This window comes from Typopeltis vanoorti, chromosome 20 (genome assembly GCF_054136105.1).
Source record: "Typopeltis vanoorti isolate ZY-2024b chromosome 20, IOZ_Tvanoo_1.0, whole genome shotgun sequence".
NCBI lineage: Eukaryota > Metazoa > Arthropoda > Arachnida > Uropygi > Thelyphonidae > Typopeltis > Typopeltis vanoorti.
This window is the reverse complement of record NC_143568.1, coordinates 109,766,219-109,784,694: the sequence shown is the minus strand read 5'-3', so window position 1 is coordinate 109,784,694 and position 18,476 is coordinate 109,766,219. Positions and strand designations below refer to the sequence as shown.

Sequence of the window (18,476 nt, the reverse complement as noted above, 5' to 3'; positions counted from 1 at the left end):
TTTTGTTTTATTGTCCAGATTTTGCTTCCATACATAAGACTGGTAGGGCTAATGCAGTGTATACTTTTAGTCTGGTTTGTTTTTGAACTAGGTTTGGTTTAAATATGGAGTTAATTACACCTCTTATTTTTAAATATTTTGCAATTTTTACGTTTATATCTTTTTCATTTTCATATGTAATCATGCATCCTAGGTAGTTAAATCAATTCACCTGTTCTAAGATCTTGTTATCTATTAATAATTTAGTTCTTGCTGGATCTTGTCCTTTAAAAGCCAAAGTTTTTGATTTTTCTGTTGATATTATCATACCATAAAATTTGGCTATCTTATTTAGATCTAAAATAGCTTTCTGTAAGTTATCTTCAGAATTTGTAATTATTATTTGGCTGTCAGAAAAGAGGAGAGTGTTTAAGTTTACTGTAGGAGAAAGTTTAATTCCTTGATGTAAATAATATGTTTCTTTTAATTTTGTCAAATGCTTTTTCAAAGTCAATAAATGCAATATGTGTTTCTAAATTGTATTCTCTTATAAAGAGTATAAACAGTCCCACATACAAACTTGCTAGACATTTAGCAAAGCTACTAGCCACTCTCACAAATAATTCTTCCTCCTTTGTTTAAAATTCTACCCAACTAAAAAGTATTTTAGAAAACCATATCTTAAAAGTTCAGATATAATGGTGAGTTCTGATATAACCTCGCTATTCACAAATGCACCATTAATTGAAGTCACACTTTCTCCCTGATATATTTGAACTATTTAAATTCACAGTACATGCAGGTTATTTTACATGGAAAGGGAAAATATACAAACAATTAGATGGGACAGCAATCGTCCCCCCCCCCCAGCCAACTTCTACATAGAGCACTTGGAAAAGCTAGTTATCAATACAACCACTCTCAAACCAAGGCTTTGGCTATGCTATGTTGATGATTGCTTACTATTTGGCCACATGGCCCAGACACATTGAATACATTCTTAGCACATTTAAATAGCCAACATCCAAAAAATTCACTTTACAATGGAACTGGAAGCTAATGACTGTCTGTCCTTCCTGGATACACTAATCACACATCTTTCAGATGGTTCCTTATCATTCTCGGTTTATAGAAAACCCACACATACAGGGAGATATTTACACAAACAATCACACCATCACCAATCTCAACAGTATGGTATCCTAAAAACACTAACCCACAGAGATAGAGCGATTTGTTCCAATGACACTGCTCTTATTGCCGAACTCACTCAGTCACTTATGTCACACCTTCTTGGTCAATGGCTATAATCTCCGTAAGATAAACAAAATACTAAATGTTTCCCAGAAATCCCCTACTGTCTATCACAGAGGACTACAAGTAAACTGTCACCATTCTGTACATTAAAGGGACATGAAAAGATATCTTGAGTGCTTAATAAACATCAACTATGAACAGTATTCAAACCATATGTGAAATTGGCAACCCTCATCCGTTCACACAAGGACAGAATCTCTTCATCACATCCAGGAGTCTATGAAGTGCACTGTTCATGTTATCGAGCTTACTATGGACAAACAGGAAGAACTGTGAACATTCGCCTCAGTGAACAGAAAATATACGTCCAGCATTGCTATGGCAGGTCAGGTCTAGCAGACCATGCTTTAGATATCTCTGTACACAGGATCAATTGGAAAAAAACAAAAGTGCTGCACAGAAACTTTTATAAGTCAGAGAGATTGTTCTTGGAATCAACAGAAGCCTTGAAACATACTCCAAACCTCAACAAATATGGCTGTATAAATTTGCCAAAGATTTGGGAGACAGTCCTCTTAAGACCAATTTAATACCTGCTTTCTCTCTGTTTTTTCCCCCTCCCCTCCCAACGTAGATGGTGCCTAATTAGGACTTTAGTCTTTGTGTTGTACGTTACAATTGTTCAAACTAGTCCCATTGTTATACCGGATTGTTGTTGTCTCGCATACTGTGACAAACTGTTTTTGTGCTCTGAAGATGCTGGATAGAATACCAGTGAAATATAAGGAATAAGTTAATAAATAGTTATTTTCTTATCAGTCTGTGTTCTCATCTATACCATTAAAATTAATCAACAATTAATAACCATATATTTCACTTTGGAAGCATGCACATATATATATATTTTTTTCATTTTATGCAAAAATTTGACAAATTTTATGCAAACTTTTTTCCGAAAACAAAAAATAAGTAATCCTCAACCCAATTCCACCACACACACACACCTGTGTTTAAGTCCATCTTCAACTGGTATAATGGATAAAGAATGCTCTGAACTAAGCGATAGCCGTCCTCCCAAAAGCTCTAATCCTCGCTGTTTTGCAAAGGACATCCAGTAGCAAATTTGGAACTTATGAAGATTTAATGAGAGTATGATACTGTGATAATGGCGACCCAGTTGTGGTTTGCGAGGTTTGATATTATTAAAAAGCTTTCCTCTTCTTGTTAGCCTCATAACTCCTGACAAGTTCATCTGCAAGATAATAAACGATAATGAAAAATTAAAAAAAAAAAAAAACACTTTTTTCTGAAAACAAAATTAAGTCACATTCTATAAATGAAACAAAGCATGAAAGTGCAGCAATAAATTATTTTCTGAAATAATTAAATCTTTAACAAGCTATTATTACATGGGAGACCTGCATTTACCATCATTCACACAATCCCTATCATACCTCTCCTTAAAGTCATTCACCAACAAGGTGCTCAACAGCTTCTTTTAGCAACCAAACAATTACACTCATTTATCACTCTCTAAGCAAAATATCATGTCCTTGCAGTTACTATTCTTAAAAAATATTCTCTTATATCAAGTGTTCTATTTAACATCTGCACTATAAATCTCCTTTAGGAATTTATATGTTTTATCATATCTCCACTTGTCTATCACATAAAATTTGTTATGCACAAATCTCGTCAGTCATCATAGAGAGCACTCCACAAACCAGTCACTATTTAGGTCACTTGCCTCTGAATGCCTTTCACAACTTTTACATTCTCAAGAGATTCCAGGTGACTAAATTTCTATACAACAGTCTGGATTTAGAAAGTTTTGTCACTTGGTGATACTATAAATTAAAGATGCAAAGTATCATATTCTTGGTTTCATCCTTTATCCAAGTATAAGCAAAGAAAGTTTACGTGTGAAGTTACTTCACGACTGGACTACTTGCTAATGACTTCACATCAATTGCCTTAGTATCCCACAATGTAATGTGCATATCCTTATGGACATGTATAATGCTATGAATTATGGGAAAGGGCCACTACCCAGACTGGTTTCGAACTTTGTTGAGGTCTCATCAGTGGAAGCCAGACCCAGATGTCATACCAAGGTTGAAGTATTGCAAAAGTTTTATTTCCATATACAAGTAGTCAGAAGGTGTCACACCTTGCATTATGGGATACTAAGGCAATTGATGTGAAACCATTAGCCTCTGTATACAAGTAGTCCAGTTGTGAAGTAACTTCATGCATAAACTTTGATTACACTTGGATAAAGAAAGAAACCAAGAATATAATTTCTTGGCATTTTTAATTAATAGTCTGGATGTAGTTGAATCAAAGCCATATAAAGATGAATATTAACTTCCTTATCTCTACTTGTCAGTGTGTTTCTTAACTTCCAAGTGATTATTTGAGCCATTTTGCCCACTTCTATGATGTTTTCTCTTAACTCCAACTAATCCAACATTACTGCCAAATTCTTAGCCTCATCAATTTCTTAGAGTCCAGCTGTGTCTATATAATATACAGCATTTTCATCCCAAAGTACATAACTATACACTTTGACACTGAATTGGCAGCTATTATCTTTTGCCAAAAGTACGTCTATTTAGATCATCCTGTGGGATACATATATCATCTTTGTTAGCTACTGCTTGCCCAGTTTAGTATTGTTGATAACTGAATATTCCCCTTCAAATCATTCTCAGTAATTCAGCTGTTCAGACAGAAGAGCAGTAGTGGCACATAATCGCCTGCCTGTGTCATGATCTATGGAAGTGATCATATCTAACACAGTAGACTTGCACAATAGTAAGCTTCACTATAATGATATGAAGTGCCGTTAATGAGCTAGGGAAAAGAACAGGCCTAAGTCCCAGAGAACCAATGCTATTATTATTAACACCAGATCTATGCAAAGTCAAATGACTTATTGCAGGAGGTACACACTATCAAACATAAAGCAAATGAAACCATGTTTTAAACTCATTCAACACATCTGCATTCTGCTTGTCAACCACTCTCTATGCTAAAGAACTTGCTCTGTACTTCCTTGCTCTTACTCTCCTTATATAATTTCCAAGAAATAATCTTTGTTCTACTACCCCTGTCTCCCAATCTATGAAAAATTTCTTCACATTAACAGGAACAGCCTCTTACCAACATATACATCACAATCATATCTCCATCTCCTCTTTACAAGGCTCAGCAAATCGCATTCCCTTGATCTATCTTCATACATCACATTCCAAAGTCCAGACACTTTCCTAGTCAATATTCTCTGGGCTCTCCTAATACATACTCATCCTCATGAAAAACCAGATGGCCAAATCTATGCATAATAATCTATATGAGGCCTGATCAAGGCTATATATACAATGGAAGAGTGATAATTATTATTATTATGAGCAACTCCAAGGAGTCCTTAGACTCATCGAGGGAAGCATTAAATATCGTGTCAAGAACTATTCCACATTTGCACAGTATCTATCATACTTTGAACTCATTCACAGTCATGGCACCCCACAACAGGCTCTGGCAGCTTATTCCACTCATTCACCACTCTCAAAGTAAAAAACCTAGTTCTAACACCCTTGCTAACTACACTCTTGCTCAGTTTCCATGGATGGTCCCTTAGTTCTCCCACCACTAGACCTGTTCTGAAAACTTTCCTCTTGCATTAATCTTGTAAAATACTTCAGTAATTTGAATGTCTCAATCATTTCACCCCTTTTCCACCTATCAACAAATTTCTGTAACCCACTAATCTTCAACCTGTTCCTGTAAGGTTCATTCTGTAGACAAGCTACCATCTTGGTCACTCACCTCTGAATCCTCTCTACCTCCTCTCAATCACCAAGAAGAAAATCACCTGGCACCCAGATCTGCGTGAAGTAGTCAAGATGAGGTCTCATCAAGGTTCGATAAAGAAGAACAATAACCTCCTTGTCTCTGCTCATCAAAGTATTCTTCAGTAACCAAATGATCTGATCTTTTGCTATGTGCCCGGAAAACTTCGATTCCCTATCCACCAACACTCCAAAGTCTCTGGCTTCGTCAATTTTCTGGAGTACAGTTCCACCAATGTGGTATACTGCTGATAATCTTTTCACCCCAAAATGCATAACCTTATACTTTGCTACATTAAACTGACATCCATTCACTTTAGCCCAGTCTGGCAATCTATCCAAATCATCCTGCAAAATTTTGATATCATGTGTATTCACTATTGCTTTACTTTGCATCATCAGCAAATAACTGAACAGTTCCTCTCAGATTTTTCTCTCTTTTCTTGTTCAGTCTCTCTACAAGTCCTGATTACTGTATTCATAACTCATTTTGTTGTTATTCAATGCTAGCTACAAATTTCAGGAAAAACATCGCTTCTTCTTCTTCTTAAGCCTCTTTCCATCCACTGCTGGATATAGGCCTTCCCTTTAACTTTCAAGTTCCGTCTGTCATTAGCCAATGTCCACTATCTCATGTCAAACCTTTAAAGATTATCCATGAATTCTGTTCTTTGGGGACTCTTCCTTCTTTTGGTATCCACTTAGTGCTTAATTTGTCCACCTTTTGTCTGGTAGTTTACTAATATGGCCAGCCCATCTCTATTTACATGATTTATAACACTTTACAATATCATCAACTCCAGTCATCTCTCTAATTCTAGTATTTCTTATTCAATTCCTTTTTGTTACGTGGAGCATTCTTCTCTCCAAGGCTCTTCGGGCCACACACAACCTATTTTCCTGTTTTTTAGTTATTGCCCATGTATCCAGGGACGGCGTTACCATTTAGGCAAACTAGCAACTGCCTAGGGCGCAAAACTTCAAGCTATGCTTTATTCATACTTTACTAAAATATCAAAATTAAATAGTGATATATGATTTAGGTATCGATTCTTTTTCCTTATCCCTCACACATCACACTATTTTACTATTTAACTCTTGGTTCTTTTTTATTCCTTACCTAAATTATTTGAACTTACCGCTATTTAAAATTCAGTTAAGATAAATATTTTAAAATGTTAACATTTTAAAGTATTAAATTTTGGTATTTTATAACTTTTTTTTTTTTTGTAAATGAATTATAACAGAGAATTTTCAAATTAATTAAAAAAGAAAATAAAAAAGCCCTATTAATTTACCTATTAACTAAACCTGAAAGACAATTTTATTTTGTTTAATGCCAATTAGAAACATTTTAGTTTATGTGGGGATTTAGTGGATATTTTCCAAACAATGTGTCGGGAAAGTGGGGAGTTTTGGGAAAGAAGCCATGCAACCTGAACTTTGCCGAGTTGTGTGACATCATAGCACAGCGATAGTAGGTCTAATCTAGTAGGTGCCTGGAACAAAAACATAATAAATAAAAAATATCTTTTGTTTCAAATATCTTTGAAAAAGAATCTGTTCAGAATATTTGTGAAAGACGAACATGTAACGTATTTCAATATCTCCATAAGTTGTTCCAAGTATCGAGTGATTGAATCAGGTGAGTTCATTTTATTTAATAATCAATTATTAAAAATTAATTTGTTAAAAATAATTAAAAAAACATTTAATTTTTCGAGTTAATTTTAGTGTCCAAAATGAATTAACGATTAATTAATTAATAATAACGTGGGAGTAATTAATAATAAGTCTGTGACTTTTTTAAAAATCCTTTTATTTTTATAAGAAAGTTTATTTATAAAAGTATAATTTTTTAGTTAACTATGGCTGATAAAAAACGACCATCTGGAGCTCAGTATCGGAAAAGAAAATCAGAAAAAGCTAAAGTACTAGCGAAGCAAGAAGGTTCTTTCTTGAAATGTCTCTGCATAAGAGAAACAACTAATAAAGATGAAAATGATAATTTTTTTGTCAAAGATACGAAAGATGAATGTTGTGTTACTCTTATTAAGATAACGATCCAAGAACAGAGGTGCAAAATGAAGAAAAAAGAAAATGAAGATACCAAAGACAAACCAGAAGAAGATACTACTATTCCTGTATTAAATTATAGTGATCCAGCAGACTGGCCTTCTCATTTTAACAATAATTTTCGACAAATCTTAGTACAAAATGGACCACAACAGATTGTGTCATACGATTTCCTCAAAGATTCACAAAAAAGATTTTCCTCTTTACACTACAAGAGGATACTACCGAACAATGAAGTAGTGTACCATCAATGGTTAATATATTCAGTATCAAAGGATGCAGTTTTTTGTTTTTGCTTTAAAATATTCAGTAAAAAAACTACATCAACTCTACAAAAATCAGGAGTCAAAGACTGGAAAAATATTGGAGTAATCCTTTCTTCACATGAGAGAAGTACTGCTTATTTAGAAAACTATCATTTTTGGAAAGAACTTGAATTGCGATTAATCGCAGAAACAACTCTTGATAATTTCAATCAGCAAACAATCAGAGAAGAAGAACAATACTGGCGTCAAATATTGGAACGTTTGATTGCTTTAGTTAGAGTACTTGGCACACAAAATCTTGCATTTTGCGGTACTAATGAAAAGTTGTACACAGCCAGTAATGGCAATTTTTTGAAGTTTGTTGAATATTTAGCTCTCTTTGATCCTATAATGAAAGAACATGTACGTACAGTCAAAAGTCAAGAAATAATGATCCATTATTTAGGAAAAGATATTCAAAACGAGCTTATACAAATCTTTGCAAAAAAATTACTTAAATGTAAAGAGTTAATAGGTTTCATTTCGGCGATATAAACATTATTTAAATTAAGGGGATATTGAGGCTTCATCAGTGAGTAGCTATACCCTTTGGTATTAATTTGGTCTAGCTACTCACTGATAAAGCCTCATAAAGGCTGAAACCGGTCTGGGTAGTGACCAACCGCCATAATGTAATAACAGCATACATTTCCTAGGAAATGTGTTTTTGCATTATGGAAAATACCAAGAATAGCAATCAGAACTTTACCACCTTTGCTGCGAGTTGCCCGAGATTGTACTACGTACTAGGACTACCTGCATTGGCTCACACTAGTAATCACCGATACTTTATAGTTTACTATACTATATTCGGCATGAAACTCTCTGATTCCAATCTTTGAGTTTCTTATTCGGTTTTAAAACAATGTGGGATTTAAGATCCCCTTAATTTAAATAAGCTATAAAAACTAATATCTTATCCCTTGTAAAATTGGCAAAATATTATTCAGTCATCTTGGATTGCACTCCAGATGTTAGCCATATTGAACAGCTGACAATGATTGTACGTTTTGTTGATATTTTATTCCATGAGATAGTGAGATGTCCAAACTTGAGGCAATAGTAAGAGAGCATTTTTTAGGATTTGTTCCTCTACAGCATAGGTTCTCCCAAAGTGGGTGTTACCACCCCCAGTGGGCACTGAAGCCTTTTGGGGGGGGCTATAGTAGGATCAGAAGCATTGGGGGGGGGGGGGGGGGTTCAGGCGGTCTAGGGGTCGGTGGCTATTTATAGAAAAAATTAATAATATATATTTAAAAATTAATTATTTTCGTGATTTTGCGATTAGATAATCATTTAAAATTTAAATATTGTATTTTAATTCATCTTATCAATTTTTTTATTGATTTTCTATTTCAATTATTTAATCAGTTGAAAATTTACCATGTCAGATAGAAATAGATGTCAATTTTCTATGTCAATGAGAAAATAGAGCATGTATATATGTGTGTATTATTATTATTCAGGCCTCCATGGAGTCAAAAGACTCATCATGGGAGGTCCTCCCTAAGAACATAAAGTCTGTCAAGACTCATTGAGGGGAGGTCCCTCCCTAAGAAACACAAAGTCTATCATACCACTCCTTAAACTCATTGACCGTTCTCGCTCTCACCACTCCATCAGGCAATGCATAATAATAATGTATAATAGGTTATGTTTACAGTAGCAAATATATTCGTTATATTTCATTTCAAAATATATATAAAATATATAAACCCACTTTTCTAATTGATTTGAAATATAGAAAAATAAACCCAATTTTATATAATTTAATATTATGAGTAAAAATAATAATGGCAAGAAAGAAATAAAATCGTAAATTTTAGTTAGCCTAGTTAGTACTAACTTATATTGCTAACTAGAGGGAAAAAACAAAGCAAATATTATTCAAAACTTATTATACTGTTTTCTGTGGTTATGTTTTGTAGGTTTGTTGTTTATATCTTGTGTAATTATTTTATTTATTAATTATTATTTATAATTATTCGGACAATGTCGTGGTCGGACGAACAAAATGCGCTTGCATGCAAAATAAAAAATTTAACATGTCATACAGGATATTTTAACTTCTATTTTTTATATACTTAAAAATTTTATTCATTTTTTGCTATTGTAAAAATTGATCGTGCCATACAGGCTTTAGTCTATCCATGCAGCAGATGAGTCTTAACTAGTAGTATGTTGGTCAACTATTACGTAGGTAATTCACTCAATTCAGCATGTTTGGACAGGTATATGGGTGCTTGCAGTGACTTGTTCAAAGCATGAGTACGATGGTATCGCAAACAAGTCAATGCATGCTAGTCGATTCGGGCTAGATTTCAAATCTATAAATATCAGTGGTTTAGGAATAAGTTTCATTATTTTTTGTGTGCTTGCCAACAATCATCAGTCAAAAGTGTGATAGATAAGTGGAGTCATACATAGTGTAAATTAAATCTTTTATTTAGTGAATATTTTTGCAAATTTTATTACTTCATTATGTCTGAATATAAGAAGAAATGTCAACAGTACAGTATTGAGTATTTGAAATATGGTTTTATTCAGTCTCAAATATTTGAAATATGGTTTTATTCAAACTGTTATAATGGGGGGGGGGGGCGTTACAAAATTTATGTCTTGCAAAGTGGGCGGTGGCCCGAAAAAGTTTGGCAACTATGCTCTAGAGGAAACTACAGGTTCATTCATAACAGAAACTTTAACTGAACATCTAAGGCAAATGGAATTACCGATCGAGAATCTCCGTAGTCAAGGATATGACAACGGAAGTAATATGAAGGCCAAAGAAAATGGTGTTCAAAAGAGTTCTAGATATAAATCCTCAGGCCTTCTTTATTCATTGTAGTTCACACTCTTTAAATTTAATGGTCAATGATGCTTCCAGGTGTTGTTTAGATGCAATCAACTTCTTTACTTTAGTTCAACAGATTTATAACTATTTCTCTGCATCTACTTATTGTTGGCGAATTCTTTCTACTTGTATCTCGGACTTGACCATTAAACCGTTGAGTAACACAAGATGGGAGAGCCGTATCGATGGTTTAAAACCACTAAGGTATCATCTTGTCAGTATATATGATGCACTCATGCAAATTTTTGATGACCCAAGATTAAATAATTCAATTCGAAATACTACCTGACATGAAGCAAAAGCCCTTGCTGATTCCATTTGTAAATTTAAATTCATAGTATCCCTTGTTGCATGGTATGACATCCTTTATGAGGTAAATATTTCAAACAAAATGATACAGAGAAAAGAGGCTGATTTAAATTTAGTTACGAAGCAACTACAAGTAACCAAAGAATACCTTTTAGAATGTAGAACTGATAAGGGTTTTGAAAAAAGTTTGACTGATGCTGTTGAAATTGCAAAAGAACTGGAGATTCAAACGAATTTTGAAATAGAAAGAAACAGAAAGAGAAGACAAAGACGGCAGTTCAAATATGAATGCCAAGATGAGGCTTTGCAAGATCCTCAGCAGAAGTTCGAAATAGCATTTTACTATTGTGTCTTGGATATGGCTACATAATTGTTGGAACCTCTCAATTGAAGAGAGGTTCCAATAACTACAGCAGCATAATGTTCTATTTGGATTTTTTTATGATATATATTAACATCACTGAAAAAACAACTGCTGATTTACTAAATGATTGCAAAAATCTTGAAAATGTTTTGACTCATAATTCTAATAAAGATATTGATGCTGAGGATTTCTGCAGTGAACTTCAAGCAATAGCTCGAAGACTTCCAAAATCCATGCCACCACAAGAAGTACTATTCTTTATAGTACAGCAGAAACTTGTCGACTGCATACCCAATGTTTTTGTTGCACTAAGAATTCTCCAGACACTTCCAGTTTCAGTAGCAAGTGGAGAACATAGTTTCTCAAAGTTAAAACTTGTTAAAACATACTTGCACTCAACAATGTCCCAAAACAGGTTAACAGATTTGGCAACAATTTCAATTGAACATGAGCTAGCTTCTACACTAGATTTAAAGGAAATGGTAGAAAATTTTGCAAAATTGAAGGCAAGAAAAATTAAAATTTGATTTTCATATATTATACATATTGTATATTACTTCGTATATTATTAATAAAGCATGCCAAAATAATTTTTATTTTTTATATTTAAAATTTCATTTTAAAAAATATCCAACTAGTGAAATAAGGGGTGCACTTGTAAACTTTGCCTAGGGCACAAAATAACCTGGCACTGGCAACTGCATGTATCACAGGTAAACACTAGAATAATGCATATATTAGAACTTTCTTTTTAGGTATACAGGTAAATCTCCAAATAAATAATCTTTATACAGCCAAAATGCTTAATTCCCACGTAGGATTCTTCTACTTGTTTCCTTATTCTTGTTATTCCTTAAAACTAACTGATCAAGTAAATATAGTCCTCCACAATTTCAATATGATAATCTGTTAATTTTAGCTCAGTTTGATCTGAATTTGTCATCATCTAGTTTTAGATTAATCTTTAAACCTTTTCCCCTGCTTTTTCTATCATGGTCATTTAGCATTTCTTGAGATTCTTCATTTTTTGCTAAGAGAACAATGTGATCTGCAAAGTGTAAGTGACTGAGATTTCTTCCATTAATGCTAATTCCATAGTTTTCCCATGAGATGTTCTTAAAGACTTCTTCTAATGTAGCAAAAAAAAAAAATAAAATAAAATAAATTAAAAAAAAAAGATGGGTGAGATAGAATCTCCTTGCCTTACTCCTTCCCAATACCAAATTCTCTATCTTGATGTTCTAGCTTTATACTGGCTACTGAGTTTTTATTATTATATGGGCACTTCCATGGAGTCCGAAGACTCATCGCAGGAGACTCAATCTATCATACTTCTCCTTGAATCCATTAACAGACAAAGAACTCACAATCGACTCCAGCAACCCATTCCACTCATTCACCACTCTCCGAGCAAAAACTCTAGTCCTCATGTGACCATACCTTTATTTAACTTCCAGGGATGACCCCTTGTTCTTGTCCCTCTAGCCAAGTGCTGAAACATTTTCCCTGCATCTACCCTACAATGCTAACCATTTAAGAAACTTAAATGTTTCTTTCATATCCTCTTTTTCTCTTATCAACCAACTCCTGCAATCCACACACTTTCAATGTATCCTCATAGGGAACATTCCACAGGCTACTCACCATCTTGGTCACTTGCCTCTGAATCCTCTCCACTGCTTCTTCATCCCCAAGAAACCCAAGGGACCAGACATGAGCACAGTAATCCAGATGTGGGTGTATCAAGGCCTTATAAAGAGGAATGACAACTTCCTTATCTCTGCTTGTTAATATGTTCTTCAATAGTCAAGTAATCATCGGTTACCTTTGCAATATGTCTTCTAAACTTTGACTCTCTGTCTACTACCAACCCAAAATTTCTAGCTTCATTTTTTTCCCTGGAGTACAATGCCATCAATGTGATACACAGCTTGTAATCTATTTATCCCAAAATGCATAGCTTTATATTTCTCAACATTAAACTGACATCCATTAACTTTTGCCCATACTAACAGCCTATTTGAATCATCCTGCTAGCTCTCCACATCACCTTGATTATTTATTACTCTACCTAATTTCGCATCATCAGCAAACAACAAATTAAACAGCAATCATCCCGGCACTGAACCTTGTGGTACACCACTAGTCACCTGCTTTTGCCTCGATTCTGTTCCTCCAGATAACACTTTTTGATATCTGTCCAGCAGCCACCCTCTCATCCATCCCAATTTGTTCTAATTTGTGTAACAGAGCTCCATGCGTTATTCTGTCAAATGCTTTTGCAAAATCCAGCAAAATCATCATATAGCCATTTCCTTTATCCAACTCAGCTGTTACTCTATTATAAAAAGTTAGTAAATTACTAAGGCATGACTGACCTACCCTTCACAAAGCCATGATGTCCCTCATGCAGTGTCATATGTTTATTTACCCATTCTTGAATTCTCTTTTTTTACCAATTTTTATAGCACTTTTACCACCATGCCTGAGATACTGATTGGCCTATAATTTGCTACTGTAGTCTTAGAACCTCCCTTATGCAAAAGAATTATTTTGCCCTCTTTCCACTCTTTTTTTGAAACTCTACCAGAGTTCAGACTTACGTTACCAGTTTCTTGCACATTCTTCCAAAATCCTAGCTGATATCCCATCTAATCTCAATGTAAATTTATTTACATTGAGATTATGCAATATCCAAAGAACATCAAATTCATCCACCTGTGTTCCCACATTAGTATCTCTCACATAGGTGAAAGCAGTAACCTCACTAGGATGATATATCCTGGCAAAGTTTGCATTTAGAGTAACTCTAACTATTTTATCCACTTCTGTCTCCATGTGACCATCATCACTCATTAAGGTTAATCTTCCGTAGTCATTACTTACCACATAATGAAAGAACTCTTTGGGATTTCCTTTGGCCTGCTTGGCTAGAGTCTTCTCATAATCTGATTTTCCCTTCCTTGCCATGCTGGTCATCTTTCTCTTTATATACCTTCCAAAGCATTTTCTTTTCTTCTGCAGCTCGTGCTTAATGATATTACTCATCCATCTAACTCCTACCCGATTAATCCTTCTTACCCTAGGTATACAATTTAATACTGCTTCCTCTAGATAACCCTTAACTATATCCCATGCACTACTAACATCCTTACCCAGCAGTGTTTTATGTCATGGTATAGATTTACGCCTCTTCCTGAGCATGTCATAATCGCCCTGCCTTGTAGTTCCACAAATATCCCTTCTTGATAGAATACTCCTCCCGTTTTACAATCTCCCAAGTCTAGGCAGCATGGTCATTTTCACTAATTGGAGGCAATGTTGTCTCTCACATAGGTGAGAGACAACATTGCCTCCAATCAGATCCAATTACTTAAGGCAACATTGGATCTGATCCTATGATCAGATCCAATGCTGCCTTAAGTAATTATCTCTCAGCAGGTGTATAAATTCTATTTCCGTCCTGCCATGTGATCTTCCTTCCTTCCAGTGGTTAAATTCTAAATGAATAAGCTCCGGGGCCCTTAAAGTAAGGCTATTGCTAGATTGTCACTTTCTATTTATGTCACATAAATAAATACAATTTTTTAATTGTATTTATTTCAATGAATTAATATTATCACATTGCAACTGATGGAAATCCTGTGTTTCTATGGATTCATTATAGACTTCTTTCTTTTCAAAAACTACACATAAACTGTCATAACAAACTTGTTTTGTATTATCACTGTCATCTGAGCTATTTTTCCATTTAAAGAAGGTATCAATGTACTTTTCCTAGAGGGAATGCTGTATTTCTGTGGATTCATTACAGACTTCGCTACGAGTCTGTCAAAATTCCGCTACATTACACTGCAATAATGTTTGCTTGTCAATCACTGAAAGATAATGCATTACAGAAAGCTCCAAATATCCCTATCCCTTTCATCATGCGTTCATAATCAGGTGACTTTATATACACATTAAAAATTGTAAACAATTGTTGAATAATAACACAATAATGTAGGAATAATTACTGTAAAGGGAGAAAAGTCAAAACAGAAAAATGTTCTGGGTTCAGGCCCAGTGCATAAAAAAGTTCTGGGGCCAGGCCCTGGAAGGCCCCAGTTGAATTTAACCACTGCTTCCTTCCAGCCTATATCTCCATAGTTGAAGTCCCCATAATAATCACTCGACCTGTACTCGTACTAATTTGGCAATGCATGTCTTCCAGATGATCTGGAAGACATGCATTGTCTTCTTACTAGCCTTAACTCACACCAGACTGCTTCAAATGAACAGCCGCCCTCTGCCTATATTCTCTTCTATTTAATTGCAATTCATCTGTTATCAGCAGTACCCCTCTCCCTATCCTATCTTCCGTGAAAATACTAAACCCATCACATTCAATCCCAGTAATCACATCATCTGCTTTTGGCCAAGTCTCACTAATATCTATAACTTTTGGCAAGGTTGCACTAACCAATGCCAGAACCTCCTCCCTCTTGTTCCTGATAACTTCTGGCATTAGTACATAGAAACTGCAGCATCTCTTTAGTCCCCCACCCACCTCTAGTTCCTGAACTTACTACCCTATTCAATATTTTTGTTTGAGAGACTAGATTCCACACTTGGTCATTCTCACACTCACTCTCTTTATGGGTGCCTTCACGTAAACTCACCTGCTTCCACTTTAATTGCTTAAATTTCTCTGAATTTGCACTTCAGCATGCTCTGTGAACAAAGCTCTCTTCAGACACCAAAACCATTCAAAGCAGTCCATCTGCATTCCACACATCCTTCTTTCCATCAAACAGAGACCACAGAAACACAAATTCTATATCATTCCTTTTGCACGATCTACATATAGACTCGTTGGCTATCAATGCCATCCTCCTCAGTTCGCCTCTATCATAGTGTGGTAGGAGACTTACAATCTTCACCTTCTTGCTCTTCTAACAACTCCTTTACATCCTCCCTTATAGAATACTTCTCGCCTCTCAAATCATTTGTACCAAGACAATCATTTCCTTCGCCTTACCTTTTTTGCATCGGGATGGTGTGACTCATGAACTTTTGCACCTGGGAAACACAATTTTGTCATACTTTAATTAAATACTTCCTTGATTATTGAGTCTCCATGCATAATTTTCTCCTTAACTTTTTTTCTTGTTTGTTTGGTCAGTCTTTATTATTCCTTTGGGTCACCTACTTCTTACTCTTTTCAGCCCTGCTTAACTCTTGCTGCTTCTATGGTTTTTCAATTTTGTGCTTTGTCCTATGAGGAATAACATTTAAGTGCACTATTTCTTTATTGATATCCATTTTATTCTCCTCTATTTTAGGACCTTTATTTCATGACCAAATCATCTCAACAAAATTGGTTGAGATGGTTTGGTCATGTGATGAGGAGGGAGGACGAATATGTGGGAAGAAGGGTCATGCAGGTGGATGTGCAAGGAAGGCGGAAGCATGGGCGGCCAAAGAAGAGATGGAGGGAGCTGGTAGAAGAGTACTTGAAGATGAAGAACTTGGATGTGGTGACATCCCAAGACAGGAAGGTGTGGAGGAGACTCATAGCAAACAGTGACCCCACTTAAGTGGGAGAAGCTGTAGAAGAAGAAGAAGAAGATTCTCCTCTATTTCCATGGCTGCACATTCGAAATTAATAACTTCATTTTCCATCTTATCGTTGGTATTTGTTGCGTTCTCGTCACCTAACAGACACTCACTTTTAAAACACTAAATACATACTCTCTCTTCAGTTTCAATTTCCTTCCTCATACTCTTTAATTTTCTTGCTGAATACATTCTACATACTGCACTGAATAATATCTTGCAAATTCAAATCACTGGACAACATGGTCTTCACCGCCATTGTTCATTGTGTTGGTGCCATGCCAACAATATTACAATAAAAATGTTATAAAGATACTAAATACTCTAAAAACATGGAAATCTACACTAATACACTATAATACTGTAATTTTCTGAAGAAAAAAACACAATAAAAAAACAGATAATAATCACTAATTTTACACAAGCGCTAAATTACACGATCACTTGCAATGTAACCTCGAACCAAGTCAATCTTTCATGTACAGTTTTGTTGGAATGGCTTGTTGTTTTAAGCTGTTTATTATTTCTGACTGATACAGAGAATTAAAGACTTTTTAGAACTTTATGAACACTAAATATACAGGAAGATTATATTCATTTGCTTTTTCTATCACTTGGTTAATAGTGTGAATATGATCTGTTGTAGAGAATGTTGCTCTGATTCCTGCTTGTTTGTACAGCTGTATGTCATCCAAATACCTTACAATCCTATTTAATAAAATGGATATAAACATCTGGTACAATTGTGATAGCCTATAGTTATTGATATCATCTCTGCTGCCCTTTTTATGTAATAAGATAATCCATGATTTATGCAATCACTGGAATTTTTTCTGTAGTTAAAATATAATTTTTACAAATTTCAAGAAAAACATCACTAACAACCTACAAAGATCCATGATCAGAACACAGGTTAAACTACTAAAAATAAAGAATATCACTAATTATTGAAACAAAATAACACTTTTGTTTTTTTGAGCTGTTTCTCAATGATTCCATACCTTGCAACCCTCCTGAGTTTTTTTTTTTTTTTTTTTAATTGTATACTGAACACAGGACACAAAGGACTAGCAGAACCATACATAAAGACATTATACAAAGACTAATTGTAAATATATAAGAATGAAGACCTAATGTTCATCATTAGGTCTCATCAGGAAGCTGACTTGCATTACTAGCTGTTCATCATTTGTGTTCCTTTCCTTTTCTAACTGGAGATAAGCAATTATAAAGCTGACTGACTGACTAGTATTCGGGTTCTTTTTGATTTTAATCATACAGACTGCACATATTTTGTTCACTATGAAGAATTCATAGTGAACTAAACTAAACATTTAGGTAAGTGATATTAATTTAAGCTAATGCAATATTTCAAAATTTAAATGTTAATTCTGGATTTTCATTTTATAATTTCATACTCTTCAATTCCTCTTCTTTCTAGTATGTCTTCCATTATTGTTTACATTTCTACTTTTTCACACTGCTGTTCTGTGTTTGCTTTATGTAATGTTCCTTCTAGCCTTTGTCCTGTTTCCTGTCATTCCTTCATTTCCTGGGAATGGAGTAGGAGAGGGGGTCAGTCTTTTTCCTTAAATTTGCTATAGCAAACAATGTGCTAATAACAAATTATTTCTTTGGTCTCTAAAGTTTGTTAGGGTGAGCATCTATTGTGATTTCTTAAGCTTATTTAGCTGTTACTTGGATCTCTACTAATAACAGAATAAGTATTTTTATCTCATAAAAGTAAATTCCTTTTTCAATCATAAGCTTCAGAGTCCAATACCACTGTGGTGTTACATTTATTAACCATTGTAATGACTATGTTCTCAAGTGACTATTGCGACCACATCCCAAGACCAAGCAACTATAACAAAAGAACATAC

The 18,476-nt window shown here is 34.6% G+C and overlaps 1 protein-coding gene across 1 annotated transcript in view; it reads right to left on the bottom strand.

Annotated features, from left to right (window-relative positions):
* Positions 1 to 18,476, bottom strand: part of hob (bridge-like lipid transfer protein family member hobbit) — an 844,941-nt gene that overhangs the window by 262,040 nt on the left and 564,425 nt on the right. The window contains exon 33 of the mRNA XM_090409957.1: positions 2,241 to 2,488. Within this exon, the coding sequence (XP_090266083.1) occupies positions 2,241 to 2,488 (248 nt within the window). The remainder of the gene's footprint in view (positions 1 to 2,240; positions 2,489 to 18,476) is intronic.